At 43.7% G+C, this 18,308-nt stretch overlaps 1 protein-coding gene across 7 annotated transcripts in view; it reads left to right on the top strand.

Annotated features, from left to right (window-relative positions):
* orc4 (origin recognition complex, subunit 4) overlaps positions 1-18,094 on the top strand; it is a 127,344-nt gene extending 109,250 nt beyond the window's left edge. For all 7 annotated transcript variants that reach the window (XM_085986678.1, XM_085986672.1, XM_085986676.1 and 4 more), the window contains 4 exons: positions 2,049-2,157; positions 4,180-4,275; positions 5,566-5,633; positions 14,823-18,094. In XM_085986678.1, the coding sequence (XP_085842804.1) occupies positions 2,049-2,157; positions 4,180-4,275; positions 5,566-5,633; positions 14,823-15,005 (456 nt within the window). In that variant the 3' untranslated portion in view covers positions 15,006-18,094. The remainder of the gene's footprint in view (positions 1-2,048; positions 2,158-4,179; positions 4,276-5,565; positions 5,634-14,822) is intronic.
* Positions 18,095-18,308: the final 214 nt, after the last annotated feature.

Here is an 18,308-nt window from a genome sequence, read left to right as displayed (position 1 = left end):
TCACAATATATATTAATGATCTAGACAAGGGAACTAGATGTAATATCTCCAAATTTGCAGATGAGACAAAGCTGGATGGGCGTGTGTGCTGTGAGGAGGATGCCGAGAAACTCCAGGATGATTTGGACAGGTTGGGTGATTGGGCAGAAGCATGGAAGATGCAATATAACGTGGATAAATGTGAGGTTATCCACTTTGGTGGCAAAAACAGGAAGGCAGATTATTATCTGAATGGCAATAGATTGGGAGAAGGGGAAGTGCAACGAGACCTGGGTGTCCTTGTGCACCAGTCGCTGAAGGTAAGCATGCAGGTGCAGCAGGCAGTTAAGAAGGCAAATGGTATGTTGGCTTTCATAGCGAGAGGGTTTGAGTACAGGAACAAGGATGTCTTGCTGCAGTTGTACAGGGCCTTGGTGAGACCGCACCTGGAGTATTGTGTGCAGTTTTGGTCGCCTTATCTGAGGAAGGATGTTCTTGCCATGGAAGGAGTTCAGGAAGGAGGGCAGCACGGTGGCATAGTGGTTAGCACTGTTGCCTCACAGCGCCAGGGACCCGGGTTCGAATCCGGCCTCGGGCGACTGTCTGTGTGGAGTTTGCACATTCTCCCCGTGTTTGGGTGGGTTTCCTCCGGGTGCTCCGGTTTCCTCCCACAGTCCAAAGATGTGCGGGTTAGGTTGATTGGCTATGATAAATTGACCCTTAGTGTTAGGGGGATTAAATACGTGGGGTTACGGGGATAGGGTGGGATATGTGTTGGTGTAGGGGTTACGGGGATCGGGTGGGATATGTGTCGGTGCAGGCTTGATGGGCCAAAATGGCCTCTATCTGCACTGTGAGGTTTCTGTGATTCTGTGAAGATTCACCAGGCTGATACCTGGGATGGCAGGAATGACGTATGAAGAGAGATTGGGACGATTGGGCTTGTACTCGCTGGAGTTTAGAAGAATGAGAGGGGATCTCATTGAAACTTATAAAATTCTGGCAGGACTGGACAGACTAGATGCAGGGAGGATGTTCCCGATGGTCGGGGAGTCCAGAACCAGGGGTCACAGTCTAAGGATAAGGGGTAGGCCTTTTAGGACAGAAATGAGGAGGAATTTCTTCACCCAGAGAGTGGTGAACCTGTGGAATTCTCTACCACAGAAGGCAGTAGAGGCCAATACATTAAATATATTCAAGAAGGAGTTGGATATATTTCTTAAGGCTAAAGGGATCAAGGGGTATGGGGAGAAAGCAGGGACCGGGTACTGAACTTGGATGATCAGCCATGATCGCATTGAATGGCGGAACAGGCTCGAGGGGCTGAATGGCCTACTCCTGCTCCTATCTTCTATGTTTCTATGAGTGATGAGATGCTTTGGACGGCTCTATCCTCGCTCTCCTTCATGCTTTGAAAGCCAGAGGAGATGCTGGAACCCAGAACCAAGATGGCAGGAGTCTGTGCTTCCATTGAAGGTATTGATGCTGTCACCAGAGGCCCCACTGCAGTGTTTATAGAGCTGACCATATACTCCATAGTTGACTGCATTGTTTCCATGCCCTTCTCAAAAACCCCATACAAGTTGGCACTTCGACAGTGTGCGTAAGCTCACTGGCTGGCAGCCCAGCGCACTCGGAGGTTGGTAGTGTACAGCCATCAGTCTTCTATAGGTTGTGTCTTGGTCAGCATCCATTCCCTCTGCAGCAGAGTTAGGGGGTGAGCTCGCCCTGGGTTCCTGGGCTGTCCCATCCCCCTCACCTTGCTACTGCACACTTATGCCAACTATTTTGTGCTGAAAGTTAATGATTCAAATTATAATCAACTGAACTTTGCATTTTGTCACATTCCAGTAACCCTTCAGACTCCTCGTATTCAAATGGAACTACTGTTGAACAAAGCAATGGTTAATAGAATGCCACGCAAATGTGAAATGTCACTAACTGCACAAAAAGCCTTTTGCCATAATTTCTGCGATTCCATTGAAATATTTGTCATGTGACAGTGACTTGTATAATCAGATTCTGTTTGAATTACAAATAATAACCTGTTTTACTTTATCTATTTTCAGATGCTCGCACTTAGTCATGTGACTATCTCCAACCCAAATATCCGATCAACAGACCTTCTGGCAGCCAGCAGGCTGTACACGATGGATTCTAAAGCGAACATACTACATGGTAGGAAGAACACACTGTCATTTAGTCTAGATAATGGAGATGTGAAAGGATAATGATACTGTACATTACAGCCATTGAAAATACAATATAACTGTTGCATGAGCTGACTTGCATAGGTCTGTTTGCTGTGCTAGCAGAAAGGAAAGATGGGAATTGGATGCAACATAGTTAATGTTATCGTTCTGGTCTAGCTGGATGCCTCTTCTAGTTTGCTGAGAGAGAGCTTGTAGTTTCGCACATGGGGTCTTGTTTAGCTTTTATATCAAGTTGTCTTCAGGAAGGTTTCAAAAATCAAATTTTTAGACTGAGTTGTCCATAATTGGGGAACATTTTGATGATGCTGACCTCTGGGCCAGTAGGTGCGCCTGTGATCTTCGATTATGAAGCCCAGGATTTTAATACTGGTGATACCTGTTTCTTTTGCACCGAGCTGACACTTTTAATTTAATATCATTAAAAGCTATGGCAAGTCAAAGAACCTGAAGTCGATACATGATAGTAAAAATCATGTCCTGTCTTTTGAGAGTAGTCCGAATTCCCTACAAGTTATCTATCTGCTATGTTAATCCTTTGATTATTCTACAATTCCTATACACACACACCTTTCCACTGAAGGGTGAATATTCTATAATCCTCATGTTATCATAGAATCAATCAATTATTAAGTAATGGTTCCATCGCTCAATCTATCTCTAAGAATTCTTTTTAACGCCTTTGTCCATCTCTTTTTAAAATGCACTCTCTGTTTTTAAGCCTTTTGAGTTCAGCTTCCACAAATTTGGCTGCCAGCCTTGGCTCAGTAGTAGCACTCTGCTTCTGAAACAGGTTGTGTGTTGAAGCCCCACTCCAGAGCATTATTTAGGCTGATACTTCAGTGCAGTACTGAGGGAGTGCTGTAATGTCGGAGGTGCCATCTTATGGATGAGACATTAAACCAAGATCCTGTCTTCCTTTCAGGTGGGTGTAAAATAAAAATCCCATGTCACTATTTGTGGAACCTTGCTGTGTGCAATTACAACAATTACTTCATTACAACTGTGATTACACTTCAAAATTCCTCCTTTTTTCCCTTCCTCTCTTTATCACCAGGGTCCATAGATATGCAGTATCTAAAAGTAGACCGACCGTGCTAAATGTCCTCTGGCTATTTCATATCAAACATACCTTTTTGAAAGCAGACATTAGGTGGCACAGGGGAACAAATAGCAGAAATCTAACGTGTGTCTTTGTTGGTGTAATATGTGGAAAATAATTCACTTGAGGTGCCAGACTGCATATCTTGCTCTCCATTTGAGCTTAGAAATTAAACTTTCCAGTGTTCCTTGGAGTGCTGTTTTACATATTCCATCAATCACATACTTTATATACTAATTCCTTGGCTTTATAAGCTGTTTTTTTTTTTTTAATTCATTCACGGATGTGGGCATCGCTGGCAAGGCCAGCATTTAATGGCCACCCCTAATTGCCCTCGAAGGTGGTGGTGAGGGAAACAACAAGAAGAAATATTCTAAAATGTTGAGTATAACTTTTTTTTGTTTCTCTTAGGGGCAGTGTACTTGAATCCTCTTGGATTTCACCACCACATAAACATTTGTTTGTGGGGGCGAGGGGGGGTGGTAGCTTTAGTTTGACCATTTTCCTTATTTTGTTTTCTAATTGCTTCCTCAGAAAATTGCTGGTCATTTAGTTCAGAAATTTGTGGTCCCTGCAGGGAAATTCTCTCTGAACAGTTAAATTATAGCCTTGAGTGTATTTCACAATTAACTGTCAATTAAAGATTTCAGCGAATTATACTGTTTTGCTCTTTTTCTTGTTTGCTCCCCTCTCATTTTGCACAGATGCTCTCCTCCTTCCTCCAGCTGAGGCAGTGTGTGGGCAAACCACTGCACGCCACTCTGCAGAGACCTGTCTCAGTGAACCAGCAGCCGTCCGCTTTTGATTTTGATTAAAAAAAATGTTTTCAGTTGAAATGGTCTTCGTTGTGAATTTTAATTTTAATATCTGGCCGTGTTTTCCTTGCAGGTCTGTCCGTGCTGGAATTGTGCCTGATTATTGCCATGAAGCACTTAAATTCCATTTATGAAGGAGAGCCTTTTAACTTTGAAATGGTTTACAATGGTGAGCTTATTTAATTTTTAAAAAATCTTGGTTCCTAAATTTAAATTGTAAAATGGATAGAAGGACATCTGATAGCCAGAGTCCATTCTATTCCTTACAGAAATAAAAAAAATCTAATTATCCTGTCCGATTAAGAGCATTTCACGAAAAATGTAAGATTATAGTGTGTTGTCAAGAGAGGTCTATATTTTGTGATCAAGCTTTAAATTTCTAACATGTACAATCAAAGTTACATTTCTGTGAAGTGTAATTGTAGGGGGAGAGGAAAAAAAGTAAAACTTTTAATGTACTTAATTATTACAAACCAAATGAGTGCAACAGATTCCATGGTAGACCTGTCGCTGGAGGCTGGAATTTTTCCTCACTCTGCTCCAGGCATCCTGTAAGCCCAATGGTCTAATGGCTACGGTAGTTCTAGCTGGGCAAGATGGGAAGCTAGTCAGTGCTCTATTCTGGTAAGCTGTAAAAGAATTTTAGCTGATTAAACTCTGACAGTAATGCTAATTTGATTCTTGCTTTGGTGTGCAAGTGTGCCCCTACAGGGAGAGTTTATGGACTTGAAAATGAAAAACTGTGCTCATGGATTTCTCAGTAGTTTGGTTTGGAGACTCTTGAGCAAAGTGATTTGGTTTCTATATGTGTCATCCACATGGCTGACCCCAAAAAAATGTTTCAAAAGTGACAAAAGAAAATTGATGTGACAATTGGAAGCTGTGGAGGAAGCTAGTATTATACAACGTAGTTTGTTTTCCTTCTGCATCAGCGTCTTCCAGGTAACCTGGCTATTCTTCCCGGAGTCTCACATACAAAAATCACCTTTTTGAAATCCCCACTGCACAATTAGAATTCTATGGAGAGGAGAACATTCAGCTGGGAACACTAAAATCCTTGGACAGCTATTTTGAGTGTACTTCTCTCCACCGCCCCCCCCCCCCCCCCCACGCTGTATATACAAGGGTAAAGGGTTCCTGGAGAAAGGTCGCTCTGATTGACAAATCCCACAATCTTTTTACCAATCTATGTGAAATCCAACCTTCAGGCAAACAGCAGTGTATAATTTGGAGGCTTTTCATTTATTAAATGCCATTGCTGAAAGGTTATACCAAGTGATTCATAATTTAGAACTGAGGAAAATGAAGGATGTTAAGATGCACAGGAACCAGTCATGAAGAATTATGGTTCTTTTTAATACTTGGATAGTTGTCTGGCTGCTTATTGGTATAACTATTTTGAGAGATGTTTAATGTTGGCAAATCCACCAGACATTTAGTACTACTTGCTGCATTACAGAATTCCAGAAGTTCATTCAACGGAGGACTCATTCTATGCATAACTTTGAGAAACCAGTCGTCTTGAAGGTAGGGAAACTTGCAAACATCAAATTTAATGACCTTATTAATTGATTTTTTTCTTCTACTTTTCCCATTCTACTTTTCTTCCCTCTGCCCTTCCCAATCTCCTCACCACTCCTCTCCTGAAGGTAGAAACTCATGCACTTTCATGGGAGTTTCATAGACTGTGTGTGTGATTTGTGTGGATCAATGACAACCCAGCCAAATTCAGTCCTAATCTGATGTCCAGTGAAGCTCATTTCTAGTAAGTGTTACTGGATTGTAACCAAGACTAAGAACCCGAGCTGACTTGCCTGCAGATACTTGCAGTGCGTGATTAGCCAGATTATTTTATTCAGCAATGATTGAACCTCCAGCCAGAAGTAATACTTCCAGTATTTATCTACTCTCCAATTGGCTCTTCATAGAATAGTTTTCACTTTCACCAGTTGAGCAGTAGCTCCAGTTATAGTTATCTGTCCTTCCAGAGTTGCTCGACTCGAGGATTAACAATTAGCCTACTTGCAATAATCTGGATTAAATGTAATTTTATGCTGTTGCCACCACACTTTCTTTAGTGTGGCGGATACTAATCCTGGATGAAACTTAACAGGCTAAAAATAATTATTTACCATTGAAGTAAAAATATGAAACAAAAGTTTGGAAAACAGTGTATGGACAATATAAATGAAATATAACAAGTATATAATGTGTCATTTACCCATCATAGAATCTTCTCAGAATCCCTGACAATCTTTTGTTAAAAGTTCTGTTTGGAAATTTCTGCTCTCGGCTACCACTTTCAATATCAGTGTATCGACTTGAATCATAACATGATAATACCTAATCAACGCATAGGGAACAGACTGGAGTACTTTGTCTTATCGGATACCAATACTAGGAAGTACTGCTGCCCTGATCCAAACTCGTTTTTAACCTATTCAGTTTGCTTTTAAAGATGAACTACATGATATTTCATTAAAACATAATTGTTGCATACAGTATACAAAAAATATTATTTATGAGTATAGAATATGAAAAGATTCACGACCAAGTTAGCAGGAAATTATATCTGTATCTAAAATCCAGATTACATTAAGGAGGTTTCGGACAAACTGATCTATTAACTGTGTAATCAGACGGTGATAATCTCATGCATATTGAAGGGAATACCTGCTATTTCTAAAATAAAAACCGAAAATGCTGGAAAGACTCAGCAGGTCAGGCAAGCATCTGTGGAGAGAGAAACAGAGTTAACGTTCCAGCATTTCAGATTTCCAGCATCTGCAGTATTTTGCTTTTGTACCTGCTATTTCTATCAATTCAATGAAGGAACAGTAGCGTAGTGGTATTGTTACTGGGCGAGTAATCCAGAGGTTTGGACTAATGACCCAGAGACATGAGTTCAAATCCCACCACAGCAGCTGGGGAATTTAAATTCAGTTAATTAAATAAATCTGGAATAAAAAGCTAGTATCAGTAATGGTGACCATGAAACTATCGGATTGTCGTAAAAACCCATCTGGTTCACTAACGTCCTATTGGGAAGGAAATCTGCCATTCTTACCTGGTTTGGCCTATGTGACTCCAGACCCACAGCAATGTGGTTAACTGCCCTCTGAAATGGCCTAGCAAGCCACTCAGTTGTAACAAACCGCTACGAAACAAAATAATAAAAATGAAACCCAATGGACCAACATCTGGGGATTTGTGCCAAAATTGGGAGAGCTGTCCCACAGACTAGTCAAGCCACAGCCTGACCTAGTCATACTCACAGAATCATACCTTTCAGTCAATGTTCCAAACCCCTCCATCACCATCCCTGGGGTATGTCCTGTCCCACTGGCAGGACAGACCACCAGGGGTGGCAGCACAGTGGTATACAAGATTCAAGATCATTTTATTGCCATATGTAACTAGTACAATGGAATGCTTACTCCCCACTCACTCCCACAATACAAGCATATAAATATAAAAGCAAAAAAATAAAAACAAGTATAAATAAAAACAATAAGCAAATAAGCAGAAAGTATAGCAATAACAGTCCAAGTTGCAGGATATGATGAATAGTACAAAAAAGCCTCAATTACCACTGGAAATAATAGTAATGTAATATGATAAATATATGGTAATATGAATATAATATATATATTTACATAAACATATAACTATAATATATGGGGCAGTGCGATTAGCAGTTCAGTAGGAGCACTGCCTGTGGATAGAAACTGTTCTTAAACCTGCTGGTCCTGGTTCGGATGCTGCGGTACCGACGTCCGGACCGCAGGAGGGAGAACAGTTTGTGCCCAGGGTGATTGGGGTCCTGGATGATGGAGCGGGCCTTGTTCCGGCACCTGGTCTGGAAGATCTCCTCGATGGACGGAAGTGCGCACCCAATGATCTTTTCTGCCGTATTCACAACTCTCTGGATGGCTTTCTTGTTCTGTGCAGTGGTGTTACCATACCACACATTGACACCACTCATCAAGACACTCCCTATGGTGCCGCGGTAAAAGTTCACAAGCCACTGTGTGCTTATGCCACATTTCCTCAGGCACCGTAGAGGGTAAAGGCACTGGTGTGCCGCCTTCAGCATAGCCTCAGTATTATGGTTCCAGGCCAGGTCATCAGAGATCTGCAGACCCAGGAATCGGAAGCAACTGACGACTTCCACTGGTGTCCCGTCTATGCTGATGGGGCGATGGTTCCCTCGGTGGCTTCTGAAGTCCACGATGAGCTCCTTAGTTTTGCCAACGTTCAGGGCAAGGTTGTTGTCATTGCACCATCTCATCAGCTGGACTATCTCATCTCTGTACTCCGTCTCGTCATCGTTGCTTATCAGGCCAATTACTGTGGTGTCGTCGGCAAACTTGATAATCCGGTTATTGCTGTGTATGGCTGTACAGTCATGTGTAAACAGAGAGTACAGCCAAGGACTGAGGCAGCAGCCTTGTGGCGCTCCGGTTTGAGAACCAGAGTGGATGAGGTGTTGTTCCCTATTTTCACCACTTGAGGCCACTTGACAGTCAGTCATTGTGGAGACAAAGTCCTGTCTTCACACTGAGGACACCTTCCATTGTGTTGTGTGCTAAATGGGATAGATTCAAAACAGATCTAGCAGCTCAAAACTGGGCATCCATGAGGTGCTGTGGGCCATCAGCAGCAGCAGAATTGTATTCCACCACAATCTGTAACCTCATGGCCCAGCATATCGCTCCCTCTACCATTACCACCAAGCCAGGGGACCAACGAGTGTAGAAGAGCATGCCAGGAGCAGCACCAGGTGTACCTAAAAATGAGGTGCCAACCTGGGGAAGCTGCAACACAGGACTACATGCATGCTAAAAAGCAGAAGCAGCATGCTACAGATAGGGCTAAGCGATCCCACAATCAACGAATCAGATCAAAGCTCTGCAGTCGTGCCACATTCAGTCATGAATGGTGGTGGACCATTAAACAACTAACGGGAGGAGGAGACTCCATAAATATCCCCAACCTCAATGGTGATGGAGCCCAGCACGCGAGTGCAAAAGACAAGGCTGAAGCGTGTGCAACCATCTTCAGCCAGAAGTGCCGAGTGGATGATCCATATCGGCCTCCTCTTGAGGTCCCCACCATCACAGAAGCCAGTCTTCAGCCAATTCGATTCACTCCACGTGATATCAAGAAACTGCTCAGCGCACTGGATACAGCAAAAGCTATGGGCCCTGACAACATACCGGCTATCGTGCTGAAGACTTGTGCTCCAGAACTAGCCATGCCTCTAACCAAGCATTTCCAGTACAGCTACAACACTGGCATCTATCTCGCAATGTGGAAAACTGCCCAGGTATATCCTGTCCACAAAAAGCAGGACAAATCCAATCGAGCCAATTACCGCCCCATCAGTCTACTCTCAGTCATCAGCAAAGTGATGGAAGGCGTCATCGACAGTGCTATCAAGCGGCACTTATTCATCAATAATCTGCTCACTGATGCCCAGTTTGGGTTCTGCCAAGACTACTCGGCTCCCGACCTCATTACAGCCTTGGTCCCAACATGGACAAAAGAGCTGAATTCCAGAGGTGAGGTGAGACTGACTGCCCCTGACATCAAGGCGTCCTAGTAAAATTGAAGTCAATGGGAATCGGGGGGGGGGAAACTCTCCACTGGCTGGAGTCATACCTAGCACAAAGGAAGATGGTTGTGGTGATTGAAGGTCAATCATTGCAGCCTCAGGACATCGCTGCAGGAGTTCCTCAGGGCAGTGTCCTAGGCTCAACCATCTTCAGCTGCTTCATCTGTAAGGGGTCGTTTTAACGAGCTTATGGTGTGCTAGATCGGTTTTGAATTTCGCACTGCTTGTGAGCGGTTCCGAAGCGCTCCCCCCTCACCGGTTCTAGACACTGGGCTTATTGCCAGACAACCTTGATGTGTGGCCCAACTCGTGACTCGGAAGACAAATGGTCAGATGAGACAGATTGAGTTTTAAATCAAAACGATCTTTATTTTTGAAAGAGAATGTGCACAGAGAAAATGGCAAGAATAAATGCAGACGAAAAATAACGTTTCTCACAGAGGACTAAATTATACACTGAGAAAAATAACTTTAAAGCATATAAACAGTTCTAAAATAGCGATAAGCTAAAAGCGGGGGTGAGGGAAGCGCACAAACACATCGAGGGATAAATCACACTCCTGAATTACAAAACCCTTTAATGTTACAAACCCTCCCATTGCTAAAATATACCTCAACTATGTCAGTTAGGTAGAGTTGGGCCTTTATGCTCACCAGAATTTTAAAACCCTCCTGGACCTTGGTACTCCTTGTTACGTCTGGGATCTCCAGTCTTCCTTATGGGACCGGCTCCTGGACCCGCTCTCCTGCACAAACTTGGAAGTCCTCCGAACTCCTCGAGCCGTCTCCTCTTCCGCGCGGTCTTCGAACTCCTGATGGTATCTGGACTTGGACTTCACTGCTTCTGGTGAATCTTGTGGATCTGTCTGAGTCTGGCTGAATCTCTCTCCTGCACAATCTTGAAAGTCCTCCGAACTCCTCGAACCGTCTCCTCTCCACTCGGCCTTCGAACTCCTGATGGTCTTGGATCTGGACTGAACTTCTGAATCTCCTCTCCTGCACAATCTTGTGGGTCCTCCCTGCTCTGTCCTTGACCTCGTGTCTGTGTGAATCTGTGATGGATCTGTCTGAATCTCACTGAATGAAAGAGAGAACGCCTGCTGTCGAATTTCCCTCCACAGTTATACTGTTCCCTTGCCCTTATCTCGGCGCCAAATCAGGGGTTTTCTTTTGTCAAGGTAATGGGCAGGCTGCTTTGACAAAAGCAAGTACTTTATTTTAATGTCTTGTAAATGAAACTAATGGGATCAGTCCTGTGTCCCTCTGAGTTTGGTACAGATAATAGGTTTTGTCTTTGCTCTGTGATTTCAGAGATGGGTTTGCGTTTTGCTAGCAATTAACACACCTTGAGGTGTAAATACTTTTGTTTTGACTTCGTTACTACTGTAACCATATTATCATATCAATAGCAGTAAGTTCTGGAATCTTCTAATCGGTGATGACTCAGGCTGCTGTAAGATACTGCTGGTGTGTCCTTTTGAACTGAGCCATGAGAACTGCCAACTCCATCTTGTGTTCTCACAATGTGGCCATTTCAGGGGTCTTAACAATATACTGTATTTCATGGATTTTGCGAATCCTACACATCAATGACCTTCCCTCCAACATAAGGTCAGAAATGGGGATGTTCGCTGATGACTGCAGTGTTCAGTGCCATTCACAACTCCTCAGATAATGAAGCAGTCCATGCCCGCATGCAACAAGACCTGGATGACGTTCAGGCTTGGGCTGATAAGTGGCAAGTAACATTCGCGCCACAAGTGCCAGGCAATGACTATCTCCAACAAGCGAGCGTCTAACCAGTGCCCCTTGACATTCAATGGAATTATCATCCCCGAATTCCCCCGCCATCAACATCCTGGGGGTCACCATTGACCAGAAACTTAACTGGACCAACCACATATATACTATGGCAACAAGAGCACGTCAGAGGCTAGGTATTCTGCGGCAAGTGTCTCACCTCCTGACTCCCCAAAGCTTTTCTACCATCTACAAGGCACAAGTAAGGAGTGTGATAGAATCCTCTCCACTTGCCTGGATGAGTGCAGCTCCAACAACACTCAAGAAGCTCGACACCATCCAGGACAAAGCAGCCCGCTTGATTGGCACCCCATCCACCACCTTAAACATTCAATCCCTCCACCACCGGTGCACCGTGGCTGTAGTGTGTACCATCTACAAGATGCACTGCAGCCACTCGCCGAGGCTTCTTCGGCAGCACCTCCCAAACCCGCAATCTCTTCCACCTAGAAGGACAAGGGCAGCAGGCGCATGGGAACACCACCACCTCCAAGTTCCCCTCCAAGTCACACACCATCCTGACTTGGAAGTATATCGCCGTTCCTTCATCGTCGCTGGGTCAAAATCCTGGAACTCCCTAACCGCACTGTGGGAGTACTTTCACCACACGGACTGCAGCGGTTTGAGAAGGTGGCTCTTAACCACCTTGAGGGCAATTAGGGATGGGCAATAAATGCTGGCCTTGCCAGTGATGCCCACGTCCCATAAATGAATATATAAAAGTTGCAACATGGAAACAGGCCATTGAGCCAACTAGTCTGTCAGCCGTTACCCTCCACGCAGGCAAATAGTTCTAATCGTGTTTACCCACCTTCAATCACCTAATTTAATCCTGAATGTTGATATAGTTTCTTCCTCAAATGCTAACTCTGAAAATGAATTCCAGAACTGTCAAAAGAAGTTTCTTACTCTCTCTTCTAAATCTATTACTTTTAATCTTGACCCTCAACTAGTGGAAACAGTCTGCTTCTATCCCCTCCTTTCAACGTTTTAAACACTTCTGTAATATCGCTCCATAACCTTTGTTGTTTTAATGTCGGTGTCAGTTGTGGCTCAGTGGGTAGCACGCTCACCTCTGAGCCAGAAGTTTGTGGGTTCAAGTCCCACTCCAGGGACTTGAGTACAAAAATCTAGGCTAACACTTGAGTGCAGTGCTGAGAGAGTGCTGCACTGTTGGAGGTGCCGTTTTTCAGATGAGACGCTAAACCGAGGACCCGCCTCCTCTCTCGGGTGGACGTAAAAGATCCCATGACACTATTTTGAAGAGGAGCAGGGGAGTTATCCCCGATACAACAGAAAATGCTGGAAACATTCAACAGGTCAGGCAGCATCGAAGAGAGAGAAATAGTCAATGGTTTGGGTCGAGGACCCTTTGCCAGAACTCTGGTCCTCGACCCGAAACGTTGACTCTCTTTTTCTCTCTCTTCGATGCTGCCTGACCTGCTGAATGTTTCCAGCATTTTCTGTTTCAGATTTCCAGCATTCGCAGTATTTTGCTATTGGTTATCCCCCAGTGTCCTGGCCAATATTTATCCCTCAATCAACATAACAAAAACAGATTATCTGATCATTATCACATTGCTGTTTGTGGGAGCTTGCTGTGTGCAAATTGGCTGCCGCGTTTCCCACATTACAACAGTGAGTACACTCAAAAAAAAAAAAAAAAAGTACTTAATTGTCTGTAAAGCGCTTTGAGACGTCCGATGGTCGTGAAAGGCGTGATATAAATGTAAGTCTTTCAATGAAAGAAGACCCAGTTTTTCAACTTTTTTTTTGGCTCATGCTAGGCAGCATCCTAGTAAATCTGTCTTGTACTCTCGCTTAAAACTTCAATATACTTCCTGTGGTGTGGAGCTCAATACTGCACACTGAACTACAGTCCCCACCACTTACATCCTGCACACTTATCCCGGGCAGCTGCCTCAATGGGGCCATTTCCACTAAAGTCAATTACAAAGACACTGCTTATAACATTAAGGCGCGGGCTATTTTGTGCAATTCGGTAAGCTTTTCGCACCTCGTTATAATGCGATTAAGTGCTGTCAACGATTCACCTAAGGATCTGAGTCCCACTATAGTGCAAAATGTTTTAGCAAAAGGGAATCCATTTGGTGCAAATCTTGTCTATTGAAAGTGCTGTCCACTCTTTATCTGTTTTTAATGCCCCAGGAACAACTGATTGAAGCTGCCTGAAGTCGCCACTTTCTGACTGCCTCCCGTAATTATTAACCATGCAAACAGCTGATGGAGACTTCAGGCAGCTTAAATCAGCTGTTCGCTAAATTCAGATAATCTGTTGGTTATCATTATCCGATACGTTTTTACCAATCAGCACACAATCTGTACAGTTCACCTGTCTATAACCAGAAGAATTTCACTTTCACAAAGATCTTGCTACTCCAGTTGTTATTGCGGTCGATTTTTAACTGGAATGTTGAAGTGAAACCCCGGCCTTATTCTGTTATAGATTGAACAGTTACACTTTGAAATGTACCAGTTTGATAACTTTATGATCAAAAGGCATAAACTGCAATTTCTGACGAAGGGTCCCAGACCTGAAACGTTAACTCTGTTCCTCTCTCTCCACGGATGCTGCCTGGGCTGCTGAGTGTTTCCAGCATTTTCTGGTGTTTTAACTGAGTTCTGTTTCTGTCCTGTATTTTGCTCGGTGATGTGAATTGCATGGCCATTGATGCTAAAAGAGGCCCGAACATGCAAAACTCACCAGCCAGTTTTGTTTTGCACTAGGGAGATCGATGGATTTACTGTCCACAACATATAGCGGACAAATCGCGATAGCATGAACATCGCCAGCTTTATGCGGTGGGGAAATGTATATTCAAAAGATGCATGCTGTGGGGTACGATCTGATGGAAGTTAATTAATATACTCCTCTCGCAATACAGTGGCTGAGTCACCAATCTTCCTCTTCCACTTGTCTTTCAATAGGGCAATGACAATCACATTTCTCTTCAATTTCTCAATTAAAACTGAAATAAGGGAAACTAAACTAGTGACAACAATTGCTAGTGCCCGAGCTATGCTTTGAAGTGCTGGTCAGCAGACATTTTTGGTAAAATTCCTGCCTATTTATATGAACAGAGATGTTGTTTCTCCCAATACCCTACATTCATTGTCGGCCTGCTTTAGTTATTTTCCTTGCTGGCTCACTCTTCGATACTTGTTTGTAGATGGCCAAGTTATTGGTTTTGTAGATGGCCAAGTTATTGGTTTTGTAGATGGCCAAGTTATTGGTTTTGTAGATGGCCAAGTTATTGGTTTTCCCTTTGTCCTTTTAGGCATTTGAACACCTGCATCAGTTGGAATTGATGAAAGCAGTGGAGGGAGCGTCTGTCCGAACACAGAAAGAATACCAGCTGGTGAAACTGCTGCTGGACAGCAGTCAGATAATGGATGCACTGCAAAAGTATCCACAGTGCCCGACAGATGTCCGGCTTTGGGCATCATCATCTCTGGACTAAACCACTTGAAGTCGGAACTTGTGAATCAACTGAAGGAGTTTCTATTTGAGAAATATTTTTCTACATCTGTAATTACAAACAAGTGATTTTTTTTTTAACAAGTTGAAAATTGTACGAAACTTTTTTTTAGCTGCTGGAATGCAAGAAAGTAAAAAAAATCCAGGTTTTACGATCTATGTACAAAGTTATATTTTCCCCTTTAGAAATTGTTTCAGGAGGGAGAACTGTATATTTTTACCACTGACATTACATGCAAGCGTCACAATGAGTTATGTGTATTTTTAAATAAATGGAAATGGATTTTGCCCAGCACTTCTTTCATGAAGATAGAGCCCTGGTTAAAAATTACAGCATAGCCAAACTAGATTAGTGATTTTTTCAAATAATGGTGTTGTATTATTAGTGGTAACTTTACTGTGTTAACTATGGAGACATAGTAATTCCTGCCATTTATGCATTTAAAGATATTGGAGAATGTGAAAACTTTAAGATGGCAAATGTAGAAAAAGCTGGTATCTTCCCATGTAAAATTTTAAAGGGCAGTAGCTGCCCTGTGAAGATAATTAATTTTCTGTTAAAAGTACCATAATGTTGCGACGGTAACTGCCACTTTTTGCATTAGTGGTGCTCTAGTTTGGCTGATTGTTATTTTTGTGGCGATTGATCAGGGAGGTTTATAGAAGCTTTAGTTCCAGATTCATTCCAAACATTTGTAATATCAGGAATAAAAACAAAATGCTGGAGAAACTCAGCAGGTCAAGCAGCAGCTGTAGAGAGAGAGAGAGAAACAGAGTTAACGTTTCAGGTCGGTGTTCCTTCGTCTGAAACATTAATTCTGTTCTCTCTCCACAGATGCTGCCTGAGCTGCTGAGTATTTCCAGCATTTTCTGTTATTTCAGATTCCCAGCATCCGCAGTATTTTGCTTTTGTATTTGTAAAATCAGAGTTAATTTGTAAAATCAGAGTTAATTTGTAAAATCAGAGTTAATTCGTAAAATCAAGTTTCATCTTCAACACAAATTAGATTTTTTTTTGTTTTTATTTCTGTTCTGTTTGAAGTTCATATCAACTATGCGAGGTAGGATTTTGAAAGTGGAGTGAGGTATAAGTGCCAGAGAGTGAGGATTAAGGCTGTGGCATCAATGGTAGAGTGAAAGGGAGAGGGCTGGAGTAAAGTAGGAAAGGGAAAGCTGTGCAGAGATTTAATGAAGAGAATTTAAGTGGCTGTACTGAGGCATAGCTAGCTAACGAAGGTCAGTTAGAATGTGGGTGAGGCAGGCCAGGATGTGGGCAGCAAGAGTGGCTTGTGAAGAACAATTTCATACTAACTTGTGGTGGCCCTACACTGACTTAATTTTTTTGTGATCTGTGGAGATGTTTAAGATTAAGCTAAATTTAATCAAATAAAGAAATATGACTAGTTGTGCACAATGCTGAGTCTACAGATCCCTACCTCATCATAGCTGTTACCCAGCTGAATAAAGAGCAGATGGTAGATGACTAACAAAGATACCTGGTGAAAGGGCTGGGAAAGCCAAATATCTAATCGCTTTGTATAAAGACAATGCTCTCTATCCACACACTGATGCACATGGGTGGCTGTTGCCTTGCATTGCTTTTATGTTGTATTTCTCCCCTTTTCCCTGATCTTATGCAGTTTCCAAAAAGGGAAGGCAGGATGTTTTTGATGGCATTCTCAATTACTACCCTCCGTACTCTCTGGAGAACAGGCTAGGGATTCCTTGACCCCCATCCCTCTTTCTCTTCTCCCCACCCACCCCTGCCCTTCTAAAACGTAACATGGCTTAGTATCTTCTTCTTAGGCAGTCCCTCGGAACCAAGGATGACTTGCTTCCACACTAAAAATGAGTTCTCAGGTGACTGATGAGTCCAATGTGGGACCTACAGTCTCTGTCACAGGTGGGGCAGACGATGGTTGAAGGGGCAGGGTGCTTGGGTTGATGTGCACTGCCTGCGCTTGGCTTCCGCTTGCTCCTGGCGAAGAGACTCGAGGTGTTCGCCGCCTTCCTGGATGCTTCTCCTTCACTTTGTGCGGTCTTGGGCCAGGGATTCCCAGGTGTCAGTGGGGATGTTGCACTTTTTCAAGGAGGTTTTGAGGGTGTCCTTGAAGCGCCTCCTCTGCCCACCTGGGGCTCTCTTGCCGTGCCGGAGCTCCGAGTAGAGCGCTTGTTTTGGGAGTCTCGTATTGGGCATGCAGACAATGTGACCCGTCCATCGGAGCTGATCGAGCGTGGTCAAAGCTTCGATGCTGGGGATGTTGGCCTGAGCGAGAACACTGATGTTGGTGCGCCTATCCTGCCAATGGATTTGATGGATCTTGCAGAGGCAGTGTTGGTGGTACCTCTCCAGTGCTTTGAGGTGCCTGCTGTACATGGTCCATGTCTCTGAAGCATACAGGAGGGCGGGTTTCACTACTGCTCTGTAGGCCATGAGCTTGGTGCTGGGTTTGAGGTCCTGGTCTTCAAACACTCTCTTCCTCAGGCGACCGAAGGCTGCACTGGCACACTGAAGGCGGTGTTGGACTTCATCATCGACGTCTGCCCTTGTTGACAGTTGGCTCCCAAGGTATGAAAAGTGGTCCACGTTGTCCAAGGACTCGTCATGGATTTTGATAATCGGGGGGCAGTACTGTGTGGCGGGGGCAGGTTGGTAGAGGACCTTTGTCTTACGGATGTTTAGTGTGGGGCCCATGCTCTCGTACGCTTCGGTGAATGTTTCGGTGAGTGATAGTTTGGAGTTCGACCTCCGAGTGAGCGCAGACGGAAGCGTCGTCTGCATACTGTAATTCAACGACAGGATGGGACGACCTTCGATCTGGACTGGAGGTGATGGAGGTTGAACAGTTTCCCGTTTGTTCTGTAAATTAGCTCCACTCCATTTACACCTTTGATTGCTGTGATTATCTCTCTGCCGAGGTGTGATAAATGGCAGTTAGAAAGATTACCTGTAAACATCTGACATGATTCTCTGACTATATAAGCTGTGTTTGTATGCATCTCTCCACTTCACCTGACGAAGGAGCAGCACTCCGAAAGCTTGTGATTTCAAATAAAGCTGTTGGACTATAACCTGGTGTTGTGTGATTTCTTACATTTGTCCACCCCAGTCCAACACTGGCATCTCCACACCATGATCTTAATGAATGGCGGAGCAGGCTCGAGGGGCCATATGGCCCACTCCTGCTTCTTTTTCTTATGTTAGTACAGTATTAACAAAAAGAAATAGGGGAATGCAATTATAGGGTGCAGATTGGGATGTGGGGCTAGAGGCAGTTGCAGATGT

Source organism: Somniosus microcephalus, chromosome 4 (genome assembly GCF_052327205.1).
Source record: "Somniosus microcephalus isolate GS21.2 chromosome 4, FLI_Smic_1.0, whole genome shotgun sequence".
NCBI lineage: Eukaryota > Metazoa > Chordata > Chondrichthyes > Squaliformes > Somniosidae > Somniosus > Somniosus microcephalus.
Note: the sequence above shows the minus strand (reverse complement) of the source record. Positions and strands in the feature narration are given on the sequence as shown.